Genomic DNA, 20,086 nt, shown 5'->3' with positions numbered 1-20,086 from the left:
GATGACGTATTATCTGCATTCCAAAGTTTAAACAATAATTTTAAATTTAAATTATAATTCTAGAAGATAAAAACGTCAATGGGTAATCCAACGGGCTAGTCAAATCGAAAACTATTGAAATATCGATTAAGCGGGGGCCCGGTGCGCGCCCAGATAATAATAATATCATTGTAAACATCGATGTTGAAATTTTGCCGACGATCGATGTCGATGACTTATTGACTTCTCGAACGTAATAATTAAAACCGAAGCCTATGTTTAACATAATAAATTAATAAATTATTGTTTGTTGTGTGCATAATTGGTACTATTATGCTTTTGGACCATAGTGCATTGCCATTGTAATTGCCGTGTAACTGTTTTCGGGAAAATCGCTAATTTTATTAGCCATTTTTGCTTTTTCACCATTATCTCTATTAAGCGCTGCACACCGCGCGCGTTCACTTTCGCATCGCCGAGACTGACTGCTGCAGTGGCGCAGTGCTGAGCTGCTGTCAACTGTCGATATCCGCTATCGTCTTCAGACAAGCGTTCTAACTGTTATTTAAGTCATTTATTACACTTTTGAACATTCCATCGCGTTTAACCGATACCGGTACGGTTTTTATATAATACATCGAACAACTGATACATTTTGTCAGCTCAGCTCGCTCGGCAAAATGTCCAACAACGACTGTAGAATTTACGTGGGAAACCTGCCGCCCGACATACGCACGAAAGACATACAAGATTTGTTCTACAAATTTGGTAAAGTGTTGTTTGTCGATTTGAAAAATCAGAGAGGACCACCGTTTGCCTTTGTCGAATTCGACGATCCTAGGTAATATTTCATTGAACGAATTAAAATATTTATGTTACGAATAATGTGCGTGTATTGTTGTTATCATGTACCTACTACCTACTAACTACCCACTTATAATAAGGTAATTAACCTACCTATTATGTAAGATCGATGGTGTATTTTCACTTTTATCATTATTATTGTGTCAAATTCAAAACAAATAAGGGCCTAATAACCACCTATGTAACTACTTTTCACGTTCTCGGTTTTAATGATTTCACTAGGTAGTATAGATAGTTGATTTCAAAATGATTTGGAATTTTTAATGAAATAAATCAATTAGTATACCTAATCATAGGTAGAAGACAATAAATTCTTATATAAACAATTTAGCTTATTTACCTACATCAATTCAATCTCGGATACCTTTTATTTTCAAAATAACACAAGCCAATTTGTTGTGGTTTCAGGCGTGTCAGGGTATTTAATAGTATGCCATAAATTGATATGAGCCTTGTTTTTTTATGAAAAACTACATAACGTTTTTCATTGTACCTGTTTTTGAAGCAAATAATGCAAAAAGAATTCTGAAACATATTTAAATTAATATCATAACAAATTTAAATTTATTTCCAGATTTATCATCGTAAAAACGTTTCACCAGTAGGTGTGATATACCAAAAATATGTCATGAGTTCTAACAAAAACTATCAGATACTCGTCAATTATACATTAGTGTCGTGTTGTAGTACTTTTCTATTTCTTTTTCACTGACTTTTACATACACTATTGATCTTTTTTACTACTTGATAGAAATTAATTTATCTAAAAAGAACATATTTAGAAAATTATATTTTTATATTTAACTCATTATACAACCTCTACTCTTCTTACATCTTTGACTAACCATGATCACAGAAAAATAAATTATGTAGGCTATTATTATAATACCTATAATAGGTACCTAATATTAATTTGGTAATTGTCAATTGTTCTTAGTAATAAATAAACATTTTTAATTAGAGATGCAGAAGATGCAGTTCATGCTAGAGATGGTTATGATTATGATGGCTACAGATTACGTGTAGAGTTTCCACGTGGAAATGGTCCACATAGAAGTGGTGGTGGTGGCGGCAGTAGTAGTGGTGGTGGTGGAAGTTACAATAGAGGAGGTGCTAGTGGTGGAAGTGGAAGAAGCCGAGGTCCTCCAGCGAGGCGTTCTCAGTACAGAGTACTTGTTACTGGTAAGTATTTAATTTTGACTTGTTATGCAAGTTCTTCTTAAAAATTTTAATGTTATTAAATTACTCCATACATATTGAATTTCCCCCAAAAAAAAACCCTAAAGATGTAATTGTCAAGTGTTTCTTAACATTTAATAATTATATGGGACGCAGCTTTTTTAAATTTATTATTTATTTTTGCAAACAATATATTTTACATAAAACTGCAAACATTTATTTATTTTTCTTAGATTCAATACTACTTTTATAACATTAATGCCATGTTGCATGAATAATCACTAACATTTATTGAATCAATAGTGAACTAATGGTCCCTTTTTAAACATGATTAGTAATCTATGACTGGTCTATTACATTTTATTGAACCATTAATTAGTTAATTTTTCATGCGACCTGGAATAAATATTATTACTAGGGCTTGGATTTTTGTCCAACAATTATTGTTTAATATAATATGCTCATATTGATGCACATAAAATATCAAAATATTTGGAAAATTCTTTTTATTGCTCGTTAATAAACACCAAACATATTAAAAGTGATGTATGATATTATGATGATAAAACAAATAATTTTAGAAATAAAAAATACAATTCAAACTATCAACTAACCATTACTTTAATTATTGTATTTATATACATATAAAATTAATGATAGAAAACGTCATCGTCATATTAATTTTGAAATGAATACAACACAAAATTACAAAATATGATTCAAGATTTTCAAAATGGAAACTTGTGAAAGTTAGTGCTCAAAATAGCTTTTAAAAATTTTACCTTTAACCTTTTTATAAAATATGCAAAATAAAGGATTACACATTATAAAACTTCGAAATTTGTAATTAAAATTATTCTAGGTGAATTGTAGAAAAACTCTCAGTTGCTTAAAAATCTGAGCCCTACCTATTACATAATAACCTGAGTTAAATTATTTATTAATTTTAAAATATATTATCTAAACATTTTAGGATTACCAGCATCTGGAAGTTGGCAAGATTTAAAAGATCATATGCGTGAAGCAGGAGATGTATGTTATGCAGATGTATACAAAGATGGATCTGGTGTAGTTGAGTTCTTACGTTATGACGATATGAAATATGCTGTTCGTAAGCTTGATGACTCAAGATTCAGGTCTCATGAGGTTTGTTCAATAATTATTTATGTAACTATTATTTTATGTTTGGTGTATCAAACCTTTTAAAGTATTGAACTATAATACTCTATAACTATGATTTATATTTTAACATGTTTGCTGTGGTTCATAATTCTATAATCATTTAAATGTGCAAAATATCTTTTCCTTTTTTTATTAATTTTAACTGCCAGTAGTGGAGGATCTGAATGAACATTATTACAGTACTTCCAAATGTGCAGAAATTTTTTTTTTTGAGGTCAATTGGCTTAAAAAAATTATTGACACATGACTTGCACACATATTAAATAATTTTTATATGTAGCACTGATGAAAAAATAATAATTTAATCATAATGCTGACTGAATTACAGTATATTGAAAAATAAGCTACAAATTACATCAATTTGTGTCATCCACAATGAACATGTTAAAAAATAAAACAATAGTTGTTTTGATTGTGTATTATAATAAATGGAGTGTTATATCTATAAAGTTACTTGAAGATACCAAAATTATATAAAGATTAAGAATATCTTATCCGTTTAGGTACACAGATAAATTTTGTTTAATAATTTTATTTTTGACTAGGGTGAAGTAACATATATTAGAGTAAAAGATGATTATGGTGGTGGAAGCAGTCGTCGCAGTCGTGATTATAATAGTCGCAGCCGTAGTCGCTCTGCTAGCTATTCACCTAGAGATCGTGGAACACCAACATATTCACCAGTTAGAAAAAGTCGTAGTTATTCAAGATCTCGTTCCCGTTCGTAATATTGAGGATAACCAAATGGTAAAGCATGCTACAATACATAATTGACCCTCATTCCATTATTATAGTGTTTTTTTCTTTTTATTTTTTTTTTTATTTTTTATTAGAAACATATTTTGATAAATTTTATTACGAGGGTTAAACTAAGTTAAAAGTGTTTTGTCATTTTTTATTACATTAATATTGTAGCTGATTATAACTGGATTGAAAATTTGACACAAATAAAGGACACATAGCATTAATTACAAAGGATATATAATTGATTTATTTGCCACCTATTGTCGTCAAAATTGGAAAATATATGCTCACCAAATGGATTAAAATTAGAAAATGTTATTCACCATGAAAAACAAAGTGGACTGTTACTATGAGTTAAAAAAAAACTCCTTTCAAGGAGAATAAGACATATGTAACTATTTGTGGAAAATAACATTTGTATTATGTTATTTACTGAATTAAATGGAATTGTTTGGCATGAATGTGAAGGAAACTACTTCACTTAGGAATACAATGCATACAACACATTTGAAATCTCCTATGCGTAATATCTGGATTTTGGATCTTTCAATTCCAAATTCATCTTTTTATACTAACTATCATGATTATGATACACGTAGGAATATAAACATTAACCATACAATATCTTTAAAATGGATGGATGATGTATCAGTTTTATGAATTAAAAACATAACTCAAATGGACCCTGGATCTTTTGTTAAAAACTGTTGAAAACGAAGACATCCAGGAAATACGTTATTCGTGTAGGACACAAACGTAGGATTTATAATTTTTTTTAAACTGACATACATGGAATTATTTTAACATTGATGGATATTCATTATTCATTGGATGGATCGGGATTTGGAACATCTTTTCTTTTGGACATCCAGGACCTAGGAAGTATAACTATCGGGGCGGAGCATAATAGTTAAAAATGGATTATTCTGAACCTACATAAATAATGGATTACAAATGGATTTAATAAGAGGAGAATAATGGACCATAGGACAAAAAGACATTATTATGGATTCATTATGTGCTGAAAAATATTACATAGTCATATTTTTACAGAACTATTTGTTAGAAATCTAACCATAATAAAATAATTGTGTATGTTATATAAAACTATAATTTAGTATTAACATACAATATTAGTTAATACACAAGATAGGTTTTATTTTTAAAATGCTGAATAACTAGAATTTATAAAAGTTAAAATTTCAACGTATATGAAGAATTTAATAGTAAAATATAACTGTACTTTTAAACTTAAATAACTGTATATGTATTGAATTTTTATTTAAAAATCGGAGTATACTGCTTTAAGTTAAAAAATCAAATTTATAATTTTATTTATATTTCTTAATCAGGATATTATACTCATATGGTGTTGTCTCCTTCTTACTGACACATAACATATTCAATTTTACTATTAATTTAAATTTTAAATAACATTTTATCATTATTTTAAATAACACATTAAAATGTTTTATTCTGAGCTTTAAATGTACTATATTAATATGTGTTACTTTGACAGAGTCAACACTTGCAGGTACAACATCTTAGATTAATAGATTTTATTAAAGTGCAACACACTTAAAAAATATTAAATATAAATACTAAAAATAACAATTTAAAAAAAAAATTGTTTGAGAATAAGAACCTAGTAATATTTCATGTGGGATAATAATCTTGTTAATTTACTTTAAAAACAAATTAAAACTTATTTTTACTGATAAGGAACAGTAATCAACTAATCAATTAAATTTACTATATAATATCATTTAATTTAATAATCATATTATTGATAGTACAAATTACATGTTGATATAAAAGATATTCTACATTTTAATTGATAATCATTACATGAAAAAACATAACGTAACATATTTTGATAAATTGCAAAGACTAATTATAACAATATAAACCACTGTTTTATAGAATTATTCTATTACTATTTTGGGTAAGTTATGTTGTATTTTAAAAAATATATTTTTTTAGGTATATAATTAAAAATATATAAATTATTTGTTGGTGATTACGCAGTTGATTTTATTATTAAAATTAAAATTAAAAAGATTAGATTGGTGTTCAATATAGATAATAATTATTATAGTTTTGCAAAAAAATAATAAAGTGAAAATAAAATGTTTATACTTTAATTAAAACGTTCAAAAATGATTTGTTCTCGGTCATAATTATGTTTTATATACCTTTATAATCTAATCATCTTATGATTGATTGTAGTGTTGTCTATAAATGGATTAATACATGTTAGATTTACAACATCATTAAACATTACATATAATGTGTTTATTTGGTTCTCGTCTGTATTATGTAAGTATTATGTAAGTATGTTTTAAATAATGAAATGTGTTTTAGTTTTTAAATAGCATTTTTTATATTGTTTTTTATACACAGTAATGTCAAAATGTATTAAATCAATAAATTTTACTACACTATTATTTATATAAGCATTCCTAGTGTAATACAATAAGTTTTAATTTTGTATAAAATTATTTTATAACCAATTATTAATACATGATTGCTCTCGGCAATTCAAAATTCAGCTTTAATGAAACTAAAACTAAATTACAAAAATGTTGATTCAAAGAAAAACCAAATGTTTTGACAGATTGAAAGAATTATTTTTATTTTGATATTAAAAATTTCAATTGATCAAATTTGACCTATTGTGAGGCAATTGTATTATTATATTTTGATAGTCTAATTGTATACAACATTTACAACTGGAATAATGTTCTTTTAGTTTTCAGTCAACAGATATACAAAAATTTACACTATATCAATAATATATCTATTAAAATCATTGTAACAAATAATGCAAATTTAGAGTTAAATGTACCAAGTACAACTGAATATTTGTTTTTTTATGATACCAAAACATTCAAGTGAAATAAAAATACATTGAATATGTTCTTATTGAGTATTTAATTTTAAATGTAATTTTTTATGGTTAAATCTATTTTGTTTCTTTAGACTGCCTGTCTCAAGTCAATGGAAAACAAGTCCTTGATGATAAAAATGTATTGCTTTCTATACTGGACTACATCCTTGTCCTCTTGTTTTTAATCAGTGGACAGAAAACAGAATCCATTCACTATGTTATTCAAAATCACTGTACACTGGCCATTTGATCAATACACCAGACATTTTATTGGTATTTTTCTTTTATAAGCGTATTTTGCATGACCCAATCATTTTGAAACCTTCTTTTGAAATATATTAACTATTAATATTGAATACTGTTATAGTTAAACAAATCCATTGTTATTAATGTATCAGTAATTCTCCTGATCTAAACATGTATGATCTTACACTTCCTGAAACAGAGAGCCACTAGATATAGTTAGCAAAAATATCTATTTAACTATAACATGTTACCATTGGTTTGTAATCAATGGTTATACTTTAAATCTATTATGTTTTATACATCATTTTGTCAAAAGAATATTGTATTAACTTTTGGAATTCACACTGTTTTATCTGCATTTGATCTTGTCTAGAATGTTTCTTGCCGGAAATTGGCTAATCATAGGATTAGGTATTTTGGTCATTCCAACCAGCATTCTAAAATATATTCCGATTTATTATTTACAAATCTTTAATATTTTTAATCCTCATAAAATATTTGTATTTTTAGATGTTTAGTTTCTTAAAATACTGTCAAAGAAATGGACGTATCATTTATTTAAATCTTGGAACTTTTAAATATACCAGCTATATTCCTGGACTCTGGTTCATAATATAACATTGTTTATTATTTTTTATGATTTACATGATTTCAGTATTAAAAGTGAAAACATTAAAAATAAAATGTATACTTATATATTGTATCACTGGTTCTTGCCTCTTTGTAATTAATTTCACAATAGCTCATTTCATATTCACGTGTACGAGTTAAAGTTCTTGATAACTACTTTTAAATCTTAAAAAATAAGATAAGTATTAGATATTAGTAATTATTTTTAAAAGCTTTATAAACTTGATGTTTTCGGAAAACATTTAATGTAATAAATACAGAAAAATTACAAGATGGTAACATGAGTCATTAATAGAATATTTCTAATAATTTAGATTAAAGAAACGACTGGGGGTTGAAATTATAAATTCTGCAGTTTTATTAAATTATTTTTTAAATACTGTCCACAAAACGTTATTCCATTTATTTATTTTAAATTTAAATTTGACTAATATTTTTCAGACTTCAGAAACTTTTGATTATACTCACATACCATACATAATGTATACCTACGATCAGTCCCTATTTCGAGTGAATCCCAATACAAAGTGTATAATCCAAAAACTAAAATGTGCACTACAGATTTGAGAAGTGTATACCAAATATTAATAAATAAAACAACTATCTACTGACTTATGGTATACCTACACTATTCATAACAATTGAACATTTTTTTATTTTTAAAAAAGAAAATTTTCTTTGATAACAAAAATTAAATATTTTCAGTTAAATTTTACCAAATAGATCTTTAATTCTCTGCTTTTAATTGTAAAAAGTGAACACGCCAGGTATATTTAGTATTATTATTTAGTACCAATATTGTAAAGAAGATTCCTCATCATATTTTTTGGAAAATGTTTTCTACCTATGAATAATATAGGTAGGTACTAGGTACATAACCAAGGAAAATAATATACTATTATTAACTAATTACTGTATTAATTAAAATATGTAAAAACTCAAAATGATAAATTATTTTTATTAACTGAAAGAATAGGTTGGTGGTCCAAAGGTTAAACGACAAGAAACATTTAAAGACATATTTGAAATATGAATATATAATAAAATATAATAATTATTTAGAAACAAAAAACACCAAAAATTAATAATGAACTAAAATTATTTTATGTTTATACAAATGAATGCTATGAAGAATCTAATATTATATGAATTAAATTTTTTATGAAATATCTTACATAAAATAATATGAATTTATTCAATTTTAATAGTGTCATTTATTTTTAGATTTATATTTCATAAGTATATTTTTTGGTTTGTAAAATAAAAATAGTTAGGTAGTTACCAATCAATAATGTATCATATGATTGTAGGTACACAACAAAATGTGTAGTACTAATTTTTAAAAATTATAGTAGTGGCCCACCATGTTTCTTCTACTCTTTACTTCTTCTACTATAAAATGTAAACAAATATAACAGTTTCGTCACTTAATTTTGCATGCTGTTGTTCATGCTTGTTTACCTAGTGGATTAATAGATTTTTGATTATTTCTCCTTCCTTTCATGATTCTAACATTGGACATTACTTACAACATACCAAAAACAATGTTCACTTTTTTAATACAATTATATTTTTTTTTTCAGCTCATATTGCTAGTTACTACCACACAAATAAGAATACAAGAAGCCTCAGACAATATTTATACTCTTAAATTTTATTTTGTAAGTTGACTGTTTTTATTCATACATTATTTATTTTTGAATTAAACTTTATTTTATGAAATTCTGTACTATTATTTCTTTTGACAATACATTTATTATGTTACATATTAAAGTTATATTGTTTCAAACCAAGTTTTCAAGTGGCAAGTGTTAATATTAACTAACTAAACTAAGTAGGTATATGATATATTAACATCTTGATTATTTACCATTTAAACATAATTTTGAGTTCTTATAAACTTTATCTTCTATGAGTTCATTGAGCGTTTAAGACCATCCCATCTCACATTCAAGCCTCCGTCCTTTGTCCATCACTAACAATCACCAAGAGCCATCTCCCAACAATTCAACATTCTTTTTTATAACATTTTTCCAGTACATCCTTAGTCTTCCTAATCCTAAAGATCTTTTACCAAAATGATTCTGTCGTATCACTACCCATAGCAACATATTTTGGTTCCTCCAAACCTCTAAGCCCAGCCTACCCTAGGTTTCCTCTTCTGATAATATGACTACATCATTATCATTCCTAGCTTTACATTCTTTGTTCGCCTCCATTCACTCATAATATTATCCATGATGGGGCCATAAATAGGTACTTTCCTTTCATAATAATTGACTTATTTTCATGTTTTTACCTAAGTAGCCTAGTATCAGATCTGTACAGGATATCTGGTCGTAAAGTTATTTTTCTCATTATTCGTGTTAATGTTCATGGATTTAAATATTATTTAATAATTTTGTAAGTAGCATTTATTTCCTGCTGAAATTCTTACAGCTATCTATTGCTAGGTTATCATTCTTTTAATTTTAAATAGTTTCAATATTTTTGAATTATTCTCTTTTAAATTCAAATTTGAAAATCTATTTACTTTTATTGACTGACAAAGAATAGTATTACATCTACTCAAGATTGTATACTATGTTCACGTGTAGTCTAACTTTTATAGGGTCTACTAACTAATATCTTCAATTTATCTTAAAATTCATGCATCAATACTATATTGTCTGTGTATACTAGTACACTTACGATATCTTGAAGTCTAATACCCCCTGTAATTTTATTTATCTAAAACTATGAGAAATACTCTTTTCATTAAAATCTATGGCAGTTAATTGCTTTTCCTCAAGCCTGAATTCACTGACAAGCTGACTGAGTAGGACAGGTTAACCTAACCTAAAACCGAATATCCCATTGCATACTCCACATCACTGTCCTCCCTCCGACCTATAAAGTTTACACATGCCTATTGTTTTTATAAAGTGGTCCAACTATGGATTCATGTACTCAAACCAAAATACTATTTCGCACAAATATTTTAATTTATTTATTTTAATTTTGCTTCAAATTTAAAAAAAAACATACATATTGGCCCTAAACTATAGATTTAATGAAGTTTCAGAGTTATTACTAAATTTATAATTGACAAAATTCAAAAAGATATTTTTTAAATTGGTTTATAAATAAATTTATTTTATGATTATCATTAATTGCATACTAATGTAAATGTTTATAATTTATAAATACTGGATGATAATGTACATTGAACACCATGTTCTAGTCTCTAGATGTACATAAGACATGATCTGGTTCAAAATCCAAGCCTATTTTCCTCTTGTAAAAAGTAGTATTAAAAATAATACAGGACAATCTTAAAACAAATAATTTATAATAAATATATTACCATTTTACAATAAAACCACAGAAGTAAATAATGCTAGTTGAAAATAAAAATACAATCTTATAAGTCATACTAACAAATAGTATACAAAATTACAGAAGGAACATAACACAATATGTAAGTTTGAAAAATATATATCTAAATAATACATTTTATAATATCCTAATTAGTGTTTACATAATTAGTATGTTTCAATACTCAATATTAATAACAATTCAAGATTTTTAATTTTATAATAATTTATCTATTGAAATAATATATTGATAAATACCATAAAAATATAATATACTCCCAAATACCTAGTTTAAAATAAGTACATTTATTTGAAATGAAAATTGTAATTTATATTAAATAGTAACTATTAAAATAAATAATCAATTTTTCACTATTCTACTACATAATAGTTTTTAAATTAGAAATTTAGAATACTGTTTGGCCCACATTAATACACAAGTTATTAATTACATAAGTTATAACGATTGAAGTTCTAGAGGTAACATAACTTTGTTAGTTGCAGCAAATCTTTTTAGCATTTCATATTGTCTGACTGTATTTTCAACTTCAGATCTAATCATATTATTTGAATGTTGCAGATCATCTAGCTCTTGATATTCTTGAGATTTCTCTGTTTCTAATTCATCTTTTTGTTCGATTCTCTTGATACGGCAACTGAAATACATAAGAAGTGATTCTTGAGCAAAAAGTAAGGTAATCAGTTCATGGAAATTGGAGCTTAGTTTTGGTATGTGACAACTTAATAATAATTTTACAAAAGATAGTGAAATATAAAAACTTGAAACAAACAAATTTATTAAGAATTTGTTCAATTGTTTAACAAAGGATGAAAAATAGAGACATTATTCAAATGTTTAAATAATATTACCTAGCAGCATATCCCCTATTTTTCAATGTTCGTCTGCGCTGTTTCATGCGTACTATCTGATCTCTAGTCAATCCACGCATCTTCAGTTGACGGTTCAAATCACGTACGGATATTGTAACTAACTCATCATCGCTTATATCCAAAACAGGACTTGGCGACAGTGGAGGTGGCTGTAAACAAATGCATTAAGTAACAAATGTATTTTTGTACACATTATAGATGTGTGAATGGTATTTGTCAATAAACTCACCAAGTATTCTCTTTTGAGAGGAGACATATTCATCAAAATGGAAATTGAATCAACACTGATGACAGTTTTCTAATTTTAGAGGAGAGTGATATAATGTAACTCAAAGTACATAAATAGTATTTTATTATAATAAATTTTGATTTGTATACTTGCTAATAATTTTAATTTTTCCTTTCTATTTTTCGTCTAAACATAATTTTTAGTCATGCTCATTAATCATACGATATTGTGAACTATACCTATTACCTACTATAGTAGTATTACTGCGTCTATTGTTTATGCCCTACGGAGACTTGGAGTGGTGGACTTTATTTGGAGGCACCATAAACCTTATCTATAATCGTAGAAGGTTTTCAATAAAAAATAGTAAACTCGAAAAATTATCCTACAAAAAAATATTATTGTTTTTATCAAAATACGTACAATAAGGCAATGAGATTACAGCTGATGTTCACTGTCAAAGTGGATGTATATCCATTATTCACAATAAAACTTGCAAGGTCTTTGTGAACTGATGTTAGTAACAATATTGTTCCGGTAACTTCATACCGTCACTGAGTTTTATAGTGGGAAGCGCCGTACTGCTGTACTAGTGTTCAGGACTTCTGTCAGGTGTTCTAGTCCATGAGTCAATCAACCTATAAAACACGAGTTTAGAAATTTAGATTTCCTAAACGTAAAAAAAAACTATCAATATTTATAAATCGTTTGCGAGCATTTTTGAAAATTCACCATGTCCGCTATAAGTCTGTTAAATCCTAAAGCGGAATTTGCCCGTGCCGCTCAAGCGTTGGCGGTGAACATATCGGCTGCAAGAGGCATACAGGATGTGATGAAAACCAATTTGGGACCAAAAGGAACTATGAAAATGTAAGCACCTTAGATTTTAAAATTACATACAAAAAATACTATTTTTAACTTAAATTATGTATAGTTTTGTGGATGTCGATCGTAGTTGTAAGACTCGGGAGCTAATGCACTCTTTAATAATTTCTATAGTCAACGGTTAGTTATAGGTTAATATTTTCCCGTTCATGGACTAGCAATATTAGAGACTAGTATTCTCAGCTAGGTAGTGCTTTTTTTTCAATCCCACCTTTAATTTTTATTTATTTAAATAGCCATAATACGTATGTCAATATGTTTAAATGTATGTAAAATAACCTCTGAAAGGGTATGTTACAAATTAAAATCTTCTAAAAGATCTAAACTTCCTACACCATGAATGGGCCAAATTTCATTCAAATATAAATATCCGCACCAATTCTTTGATCAAGCTACTATCTTCTGTATCTTTTTCTGGTAAAGTAGCTAGAAGACTTAGTTATGATTCAGAAACCTATAAAAACACCTTAATAGCCTTACCTAAATGCTTTCTTTTCAAAAAACAATTAACAACTGATTGTGTGACAATACTGATTGCTTTGTTGTTCAATTCTCAGTTTCTCATTTTATATGGATGGTAAAAATTTTCCAAAATACCTTAGCAAGGAGTTTTTTCTGTGGTGGCCAGCTATTTCTCATTTAGTTAGTAGTTAAATCATTATCTGTAATTTGTTTCAAATATTATCTGAAACTTTACTACTAACCAATAAATGTTGATAATTTTGGCCTTATGTATATGTAATTAATTTGAATTAATGCATAATCAAAAAAAAATAATGGACTTGAGGATACTTAGTATAACATTGTATAGTAAAAAATTGTTAAATCCACAAATTTAAATTAATCATAACCTAAAATCTACATTCTATACCTTGATAAAATGAAATTAATCTAAATTAATAATTGGAATATAAACATTTTTACTTATCTCATGAACTGGAATTGTTGTTGTATTTTTGTTTTTATTTAAACTATAATTACATTATTATTATTTGTTTATAGGTTAGTCTCGGGAGCTGGAGAGATAAAAATTACTAAAGATGGAAATGTGCTTTTACATGAAATGGTAATATAAATACTTTTGGTGAACCTCAGTTGTACTCTTTAGTTGCAATTTATTAGTGTTTACATACAACCTAGATACAATAAATTATTGTACTATACTCATTATAATTAATAATATTTTAATTACAGACTTTCAATGACAAAAAAATATATATATTATTTGGTTAATGATTCATTGTCTGATTATTTGTTTTAATTCTTAGTTTAACTGAAAATTAAACAATTTAGGTTAAATACGTTCACAGCTAGTCAGTAAATTAAAGTGGCCTACAGTAAACCAATATAAAAATTATCACCTCGGAAATCTATTAAAATATACCGTTCTATAAATCTTATATTCACAATAGTTGTAACTCTCCATGAATTTTGACCTTAGTTGCATCAATTTTAAATTTGTATTTAAAACATATATTTATTGATACTCTAGCAAATTCAACATCCAACAGCTAGTCTTATTGCCAGAGCTTCTACCGCCATGGATGACGCTACTGGTGATGGTACTACCTCAACTGTTCTCATTATTGGTGAACTTCTGAAGCAAGCTGAAAACTTAATCTCCGAGGTATGCATTAAAAGTGTATAAAATAAAAAAATTTTGAAAAATCTAACTTTTATTTTAGGGTGTACATCCTCGAGTATTGACTGAAGGTATGATTAAAGCCAGAGATAAGGCATTAGAACTTTTAGAGAAAATTAAAGTTGAAGGAAAACCAGATCGCCAAAAATTGTATGATGTAGCTACTACTTCTCTTCGTACTAAAGTTGATAAAAAATTAGCTGATCAAATGGCAGACATATGTGTTGATGCTGTATTAAATGTGCAACGTGAAGATGGAATAGATTTACACATGGTTGAATTGATGGAGATGCAACATAAGACATCTACTGCAACAAATCTTGTCAGAGGTAAATTTGTTTTGTGTTTTGAAATTTAAGTCATAAATATGTACTTAATAAAATTAATTTGCCATAGGTCTTGTCCTTGATCACGGTTCAAGACATCCAGACATGCCAAGAAATGTTGAGAACGCTTACATATTGACTTGTAATGTTAGTATGGAATATGAAAAAAGGTAATAAATAAATCATTATTATTAAATGAAGAATGTATAAATATTCATATTCTTATTCAGTGAAGTAAATTCCGGGTTCTTTTATAAAACTGCCGAAGAAAGAGAAAAATTGGCAATAGCAGAACGTGATTTCATTGAACAAAGAGTGAAAAAAGTTATAGAGTTAAAACGTAAAGTCTGTCCTCCTGGATCTGGTAAATCATTTGTTGTCATAAATCAAAAGGTAATACATGTGATTGAATTTAATTAATTTATATATTATACTTATGTTTGTCTATCTTAAATTTATTTGAATTATTTGAACTGTAGGGTATTGATCCATATTCTCTGGACATGTTGGCAAAGGAAGGTATTATTGGTTTAAGGCGCGCCAAGAGGCGTAATATGGAACGTCTATCATTGGCATGTGGTGGATCTGCTGTCAACAGTGTTGATGATTTAACCGAAGATGTGCTTGGTTATGCAGGCTCTGTTTATGAATATGTATTGGTATGTTGTTTTTTGTTGTTTGCGTTATTACATAGTTTGTATATTTAAAATTAATTAAATGATCATTAATAACTATGTTTAGGGTGAAAATAAGTACACATTTGTTGAAGATTGCAAAAATCCTCTTAGTGTTACCATATTAATAAAAGCTCCTAATAAATACACATTAGCTCAGATCAAAGATGCCATTCATGACGGTTTGAGAGCAATCAAGAATTCCATTGATGATGGTAATTATTACTATTTACTTCTTATAATTTAGAGTTGTGTTTCTGAATTATTTATGGGAGAGGATGTGGCAATGCAATAATAAGAACCAAAATTATTTATTGATAGAAGTTACTTTTTCAAACAAATAAAAATGATGATTTTTTTCATTATATTACTATACAATTCTATAATATCTGCTGTGATTAAAGTATTTTGGTTTAAAAATATCTTGTATTCATAAATCCTGAGCAAAAGTTGTTGCTGAGTTTCGTCAGTTCAATAACCGGGTACAGCTATTTAATTGATACCTAATTTATAATTATGTACATAAAATAAATTGACAAAAACCCGAAATAAAATAATTAGGATTTATTCCTAAACCCTCTCTCCCTTAAATTTGCTGCTAATAGAATAGTTTAAATCACTGTGATAGTTATTCAAAATTACTAAATTTAAATTACAGGTGCTGTAGTACCAGGTGCTGGTGCTTTCGAAATATACGCTTGGCAAGAACTTCAAAAATATAAAGACGAAATCAAAGGCAAAAGTCGTTTGGGAATTCAAGCATACGCTGAAGCTTTGTTAATCATACCTAAAACCATTGGTTAGTTTATACTTATCTGAAATTTGGTTGTATTATGTTACATTTAATATTGTGGTTAAAACATTTTAGCAATCAATAGTGGCTTTGATGCTCAAGATATGATAGTTAAGTTGCAAGAAGAGTGTAGAGAAAGTGTTGGTCCAGTAGGAGTGAATATTGATAGCGGTGAAGTTCTTCAACCCGTTGATGCTGGAATATTTGATAATTATTGTGTTAAAAAACAAATCCTAAACTCTTGGTAAGATCATAATAATATTTTTATGTATACTATGGTATAAAATATCTAATTTATTTTATTATTTTATTATTTTTTAGTACTATTATCGCTAGCAATTTATTGCTTGTTGATGAAATTATGAGAGCTGGTATGTCATCACTCAAAGGATAATAATGCTTGATTGTTTTTTCTCCATTATGCTTAAACACACCTAATTTTTATATTACTAAAAAGTTTCTAACAAAGTTTCTACTTTAATTACAATTTAATTCTAATAAATTTTCTAAAATATTATTTGTGTTTTTAATGTCACTATAATTTGGAGGCATGTGTCATATTTATTTGGATAATTTAATTTATCTTATTAAATATATTCATTACTAATTAGATAAAACTTAATATACAATTGTAATTTATATTCGTAAAAAGTAACATTCTTAATAGGACCGCTAATCAAAATTAGATTCAAACATCAAAAATAGTCTTATGAAAATGAATATTTACAAAGACTTATTTAGGGATTCAGGGTATTTAACTATATCTTGAACTACACACTTTCTAAAACAACGTTTGCATTTACATTATAATGTAGATTCAAATGACAAATATTGATCAAAATACATTCATATACATTTAATAAATTATTATAATTAGGGTTTAGGACTAATTGCACATAAATTTTGGAAATATGCACCTACAATCACTAAAATATGTGGAAAATATATAACTAATAATTTTTCTTTCTAAATAGCATCACAAAATCTTGAATTATTACATTTTAAGTGTTTACAATCAGTAAATTTAAAATTGTATTTTTTATGTTGAATAACCAAATATTGCCTATTTCCATCTACCTTAATTTCCCAAAGCTTACAAAATAAAATAATACAATGCTATTACTCGTACTTCATGTATGTTTATATTATATTGGTCACCTCTTAATAGTAAAAATAAATACTGTAAACTAAACTATCAAAATGTGTGTTTACTTAAAATGCAATTAAATTGCCAATACTTATCAGATATGTGTCAGCCTAAAAAAATTTAAAAATATTCTGTATAAATGTTAGTATTCAATTTTGATATATCTCTAATTGAATTTATATCTTTGAATAATATGATATTCTTCTGTAGCCATAGTTAAGTATTCAAATGCGACAAGTCCCGAACACTGATTATAATATTGCCACCTGCAAGTTACTTATTGGGAAAACCCATTATGAATTTATATATTTGGAAGTTATCAAATGAAATAGTTTTAAATGCTTCTGGTTGAATATTAATTTCAAGAACTAAACCGGGAGTTGAAAGTTCTACACATGAATAATAAATGAATAAAAACAGTTAATTATTCAGTTCTATGAGGCATCAGTTATCTAGAATATTTAGAAGTGTCTACCATACAGTATAAGTATTTAATAATTTAGAAACTATCTAAACTAGACACTAATATAAATTAGCAGACTAAAGAGACAGGCGACCGACCTTAAAGTTGGATTCACAGCTACATCATGTGCATTGTGCGGTGTGCTTTTTATAGTAGTTATAAGGTATTCTACTATTCAGATAAGCCGTTGTATGTAATCGTGGTCGTAGAGAATATATTATATATTCATATTTTTTCTACATTGTGATTTGTGGATCGGCCCAAATATGGACATTTTACTATTTTAGGGTAAATCATCGTTAACCAATGATAGCTGATAACACGATGTAGCGACAACACCGTCCCGAACTATACTCTTCTTGATTAAAATAATAAATCACCAGGACTGTGACAGTTGGTAACCATGGTATGGAACGATAAGGAGACCGTTGATAAGTGATAACCAATGGGCCATGGCGTCCCCGCTTTTTGAAATAACGAAGTTGGAATTGGGCATTGGCTCTGAATTATCTCAAGCTTGTCGGTCATTCGTTTTGAATTTACACGTTTTTAATATTAGCATTTTACTGCAACGATTTTTTCTCTGACCACAATGGACTGCAACGAAGTGGAGGAAGACAATGTGTGCGTAGAATTTGCTAAGCGTCTGCAAGAGTCTGAGAACACATACAAGGTATTCGGTTTCTCACACGTCATTATTATCGGTTCCATAGCTGACATAATGGACACGTCGATTCGTGCTATCCTTGACGGAATGTTCCGTAAAACAAAGTTACACTGCAAAACCGATGAAGAAGTCGAAGTTTACCGTCAACGGCTGTGCAAGCTGTATTTGACCTACTTGAAAAAAGGCTTGGAGAACATCGATCGTCTAGAACCCAAGCTTGCGGACACATTAATCGTTAATGTGGAAAAGCCTGTTGAAAAGTTCAGTGATAGATTGAACGAGTTAAGATCAAAGGTCGCTCAACGAACAAAACGTCTTCAAAGTCTGCGAGCATTGCAGAGCCGTTTGAAAACTGACACCGTTCTGGCAGAGTGGGTTATTTCCAAAGTAGGACCAGCTGTACACGAAGCCGAAAAAGATCTTTCCAGCGTAAAATGTGTCACTCCAAATGTTATTAATTCTGTTTTGCTTAGTTTGAACCGTGTCAAAGATTCTTTAAAATTAAATTGAATATTAATTTTTTTTTAACTTTTTTACCGTTTGTCATCTGAATTTGTTGTAACTTTAATGTAAAGAATATAAAAACTAATTTTTAGTATAATATGTACCTATTTTTTTTCCAAAAAATATCTAAGGTTAAAAACCTATTCCCTTTTTTAGTAGATAGGTATATAACAACAAAAATTGTTAGCAGTAAGTACCTTAATACCTAATACCTATTTGCTATTGAAGTGATGACACTAAAATATTTTAAAAAATCAATTGTATTGAGGATTCATTAGAACTTCAAGCCAACTTAAATTATATAATTGATGCAACATTATTGTAATGTCTTTAAATGCCAATAAAATATGCTCTGTATATCATACTCTTTAAAAAAAAATACCCTCTATTTTAATTATCTTATACAAATCTAACACTTAAAAATATTACTAAAGACTTAAGAGTTTTATTTAACACTAAACTATCTTATAATCATGTTGATTTTATTTATAATAAGTCTTCTATGAAGCTGGGATTATTTAAAATCATCTGATAGTATTTTTCAAAACCAGTGTATAATGTCCTAAATAATTTTTTAAGATATTTAATGTTTAAATGTAATTTTGAAAGACTTCATCACTCGGGGTGTATTAATAATAGTATTTTAAATTCTGAATGGAGCTAGGAATAGATTGATTTTACAATGATACCCCCAAATATTTATATTGGCATTTGCTGAACATCATAACATTTAAAAAATATGTTGGTATGAAGTTTACATTTTTTTTAAATTATTTTTTGCTGGGTTGAAAAACT

General features: G+C 27.5%; 3 protein-coding genes across 6 annotated transcripts; 2 read left to right on the top strand and 1 right to left on the bottom strand.

The window, feature by feature from the left end:
• Positions 1-235: 235 nt before the first annotated feature.
• Positions 236-9,436, top strand: LOC111035941 (serine/arginine-rich splicing factor 1). 3 transcript variants are annotated; one of them, XM_022317779.1, is made up of 5 exons: positions 236-820; positions 1,805-2,025; positions 2,996-3,168; positions 3,750-3,951; positions 9,298-9,436. In XM_022317779.1, the coding sequence occupies exons 1-4, from the start codon at positions 660-662 to the stop codon at positions 3,930-3,932; spliced, it is 738 nt and encodes a 245-aa protein (XP_022173471.1). In that variant the 5' UTR covers positions 236-659; the 3' UTR covers positions 3,933-3,951; positions 9,298-9,436. The 3 variants fall into 3 exon arrangements, with proteins under 3 accessions (XP_022173471.1, XP_022173470.1, XP_022173469.1); XM_022317778.1 differs by lacking the exon at positions 9,298-9,436 and adding an exon at positions 6,931-6,951; XM_022317777.1 differs by lacking the exon at positions 9,298-9,436 and having other exon boundaries at positions 237-820; positions 3,750-4,182.
• A 2,007-nt stretch (positions 9,437-11,443) lies between these two features.
• LOC111035934 (transcription factor MafK) lies at positions 11,444-12,591 on the bottom strand. Of its 2 annotated transcripts, XM_022317770.1 has the most exons (4): positions 12,340-12,591; positions 12,191-12,259; positions 11,941-12,110; positions 11,444-11,726 (listed from the first exon to the last, which is right to left on the bottom strand). In XM_022317770.1, the coding sequence occupies exons 2-4, from the start codon at positions 12,221-12,223 to the stop codon at positions 11,528-11,530; spliced, it is 402 nt and encodes a 133-aa protein (XP_022173462.1). In that variant the 5' UTR covers positions 12,224-12,259; positions 12,340-12,591; the 3' UTR covers positions 11,444-11,527. The 2 variants fall into 2 exon arrangements, with proteins under 2 accessions (XP_022173462.1, XP_022173461.1); XM_022317769.1 differs by having other exon boundaries at positions 12,191-12,591.
• A 172-nt stretch (positions 12,592-12,763) lies between these two features.
• On the top strand, positions 12,764-17,027 carry LOC111035933 (T-complex protein 1 subunit zeta). Its single transcript, XM_022317768.1, has 11 exons — positions 12,764-13,060; positions 14,078-14,141; positions 14,568-14,702; positions 14,761-15,046; positions 15,114-15,213; positions 15,274-15,436; positions 15,523-15,702; positions 15,785-15,932; positions 16,376-16,516; positions 16,586-16,754; positions 16,832-17,027. The coding sequence occupies exons 1-11, from the start codon at positions 12,924-12,926 to the stop codon at positions 16,902-16,904; spliced, it is 1,596 nt and encodes a 531-aa protein (XP_022173460.1). The 5' UTR covers positions 12,764-12,923; the 3' UTR covers positions 16,905-17,027.
• Positions 17,028-20,086: the final 3,059 nt, after the last annotated feature.

Source organism: Myzus persicae, unplaced genomic scaffold, assembly GCF_001856785.1.
Source record: "Myzus persicae strain clone G006 unplaced genomic scaffold, MPER_G0061.0, whole genome shotgun sequence".
Lineage (NCBI taxonomy): Eukaryota > Metazoa > Arthropoda > Insecta > Hemiptera > Aphididae > Myzus > Myzus persicae.
This window is presented reverse-complemented; position numbering and strand designations above follow the sequence as displayed.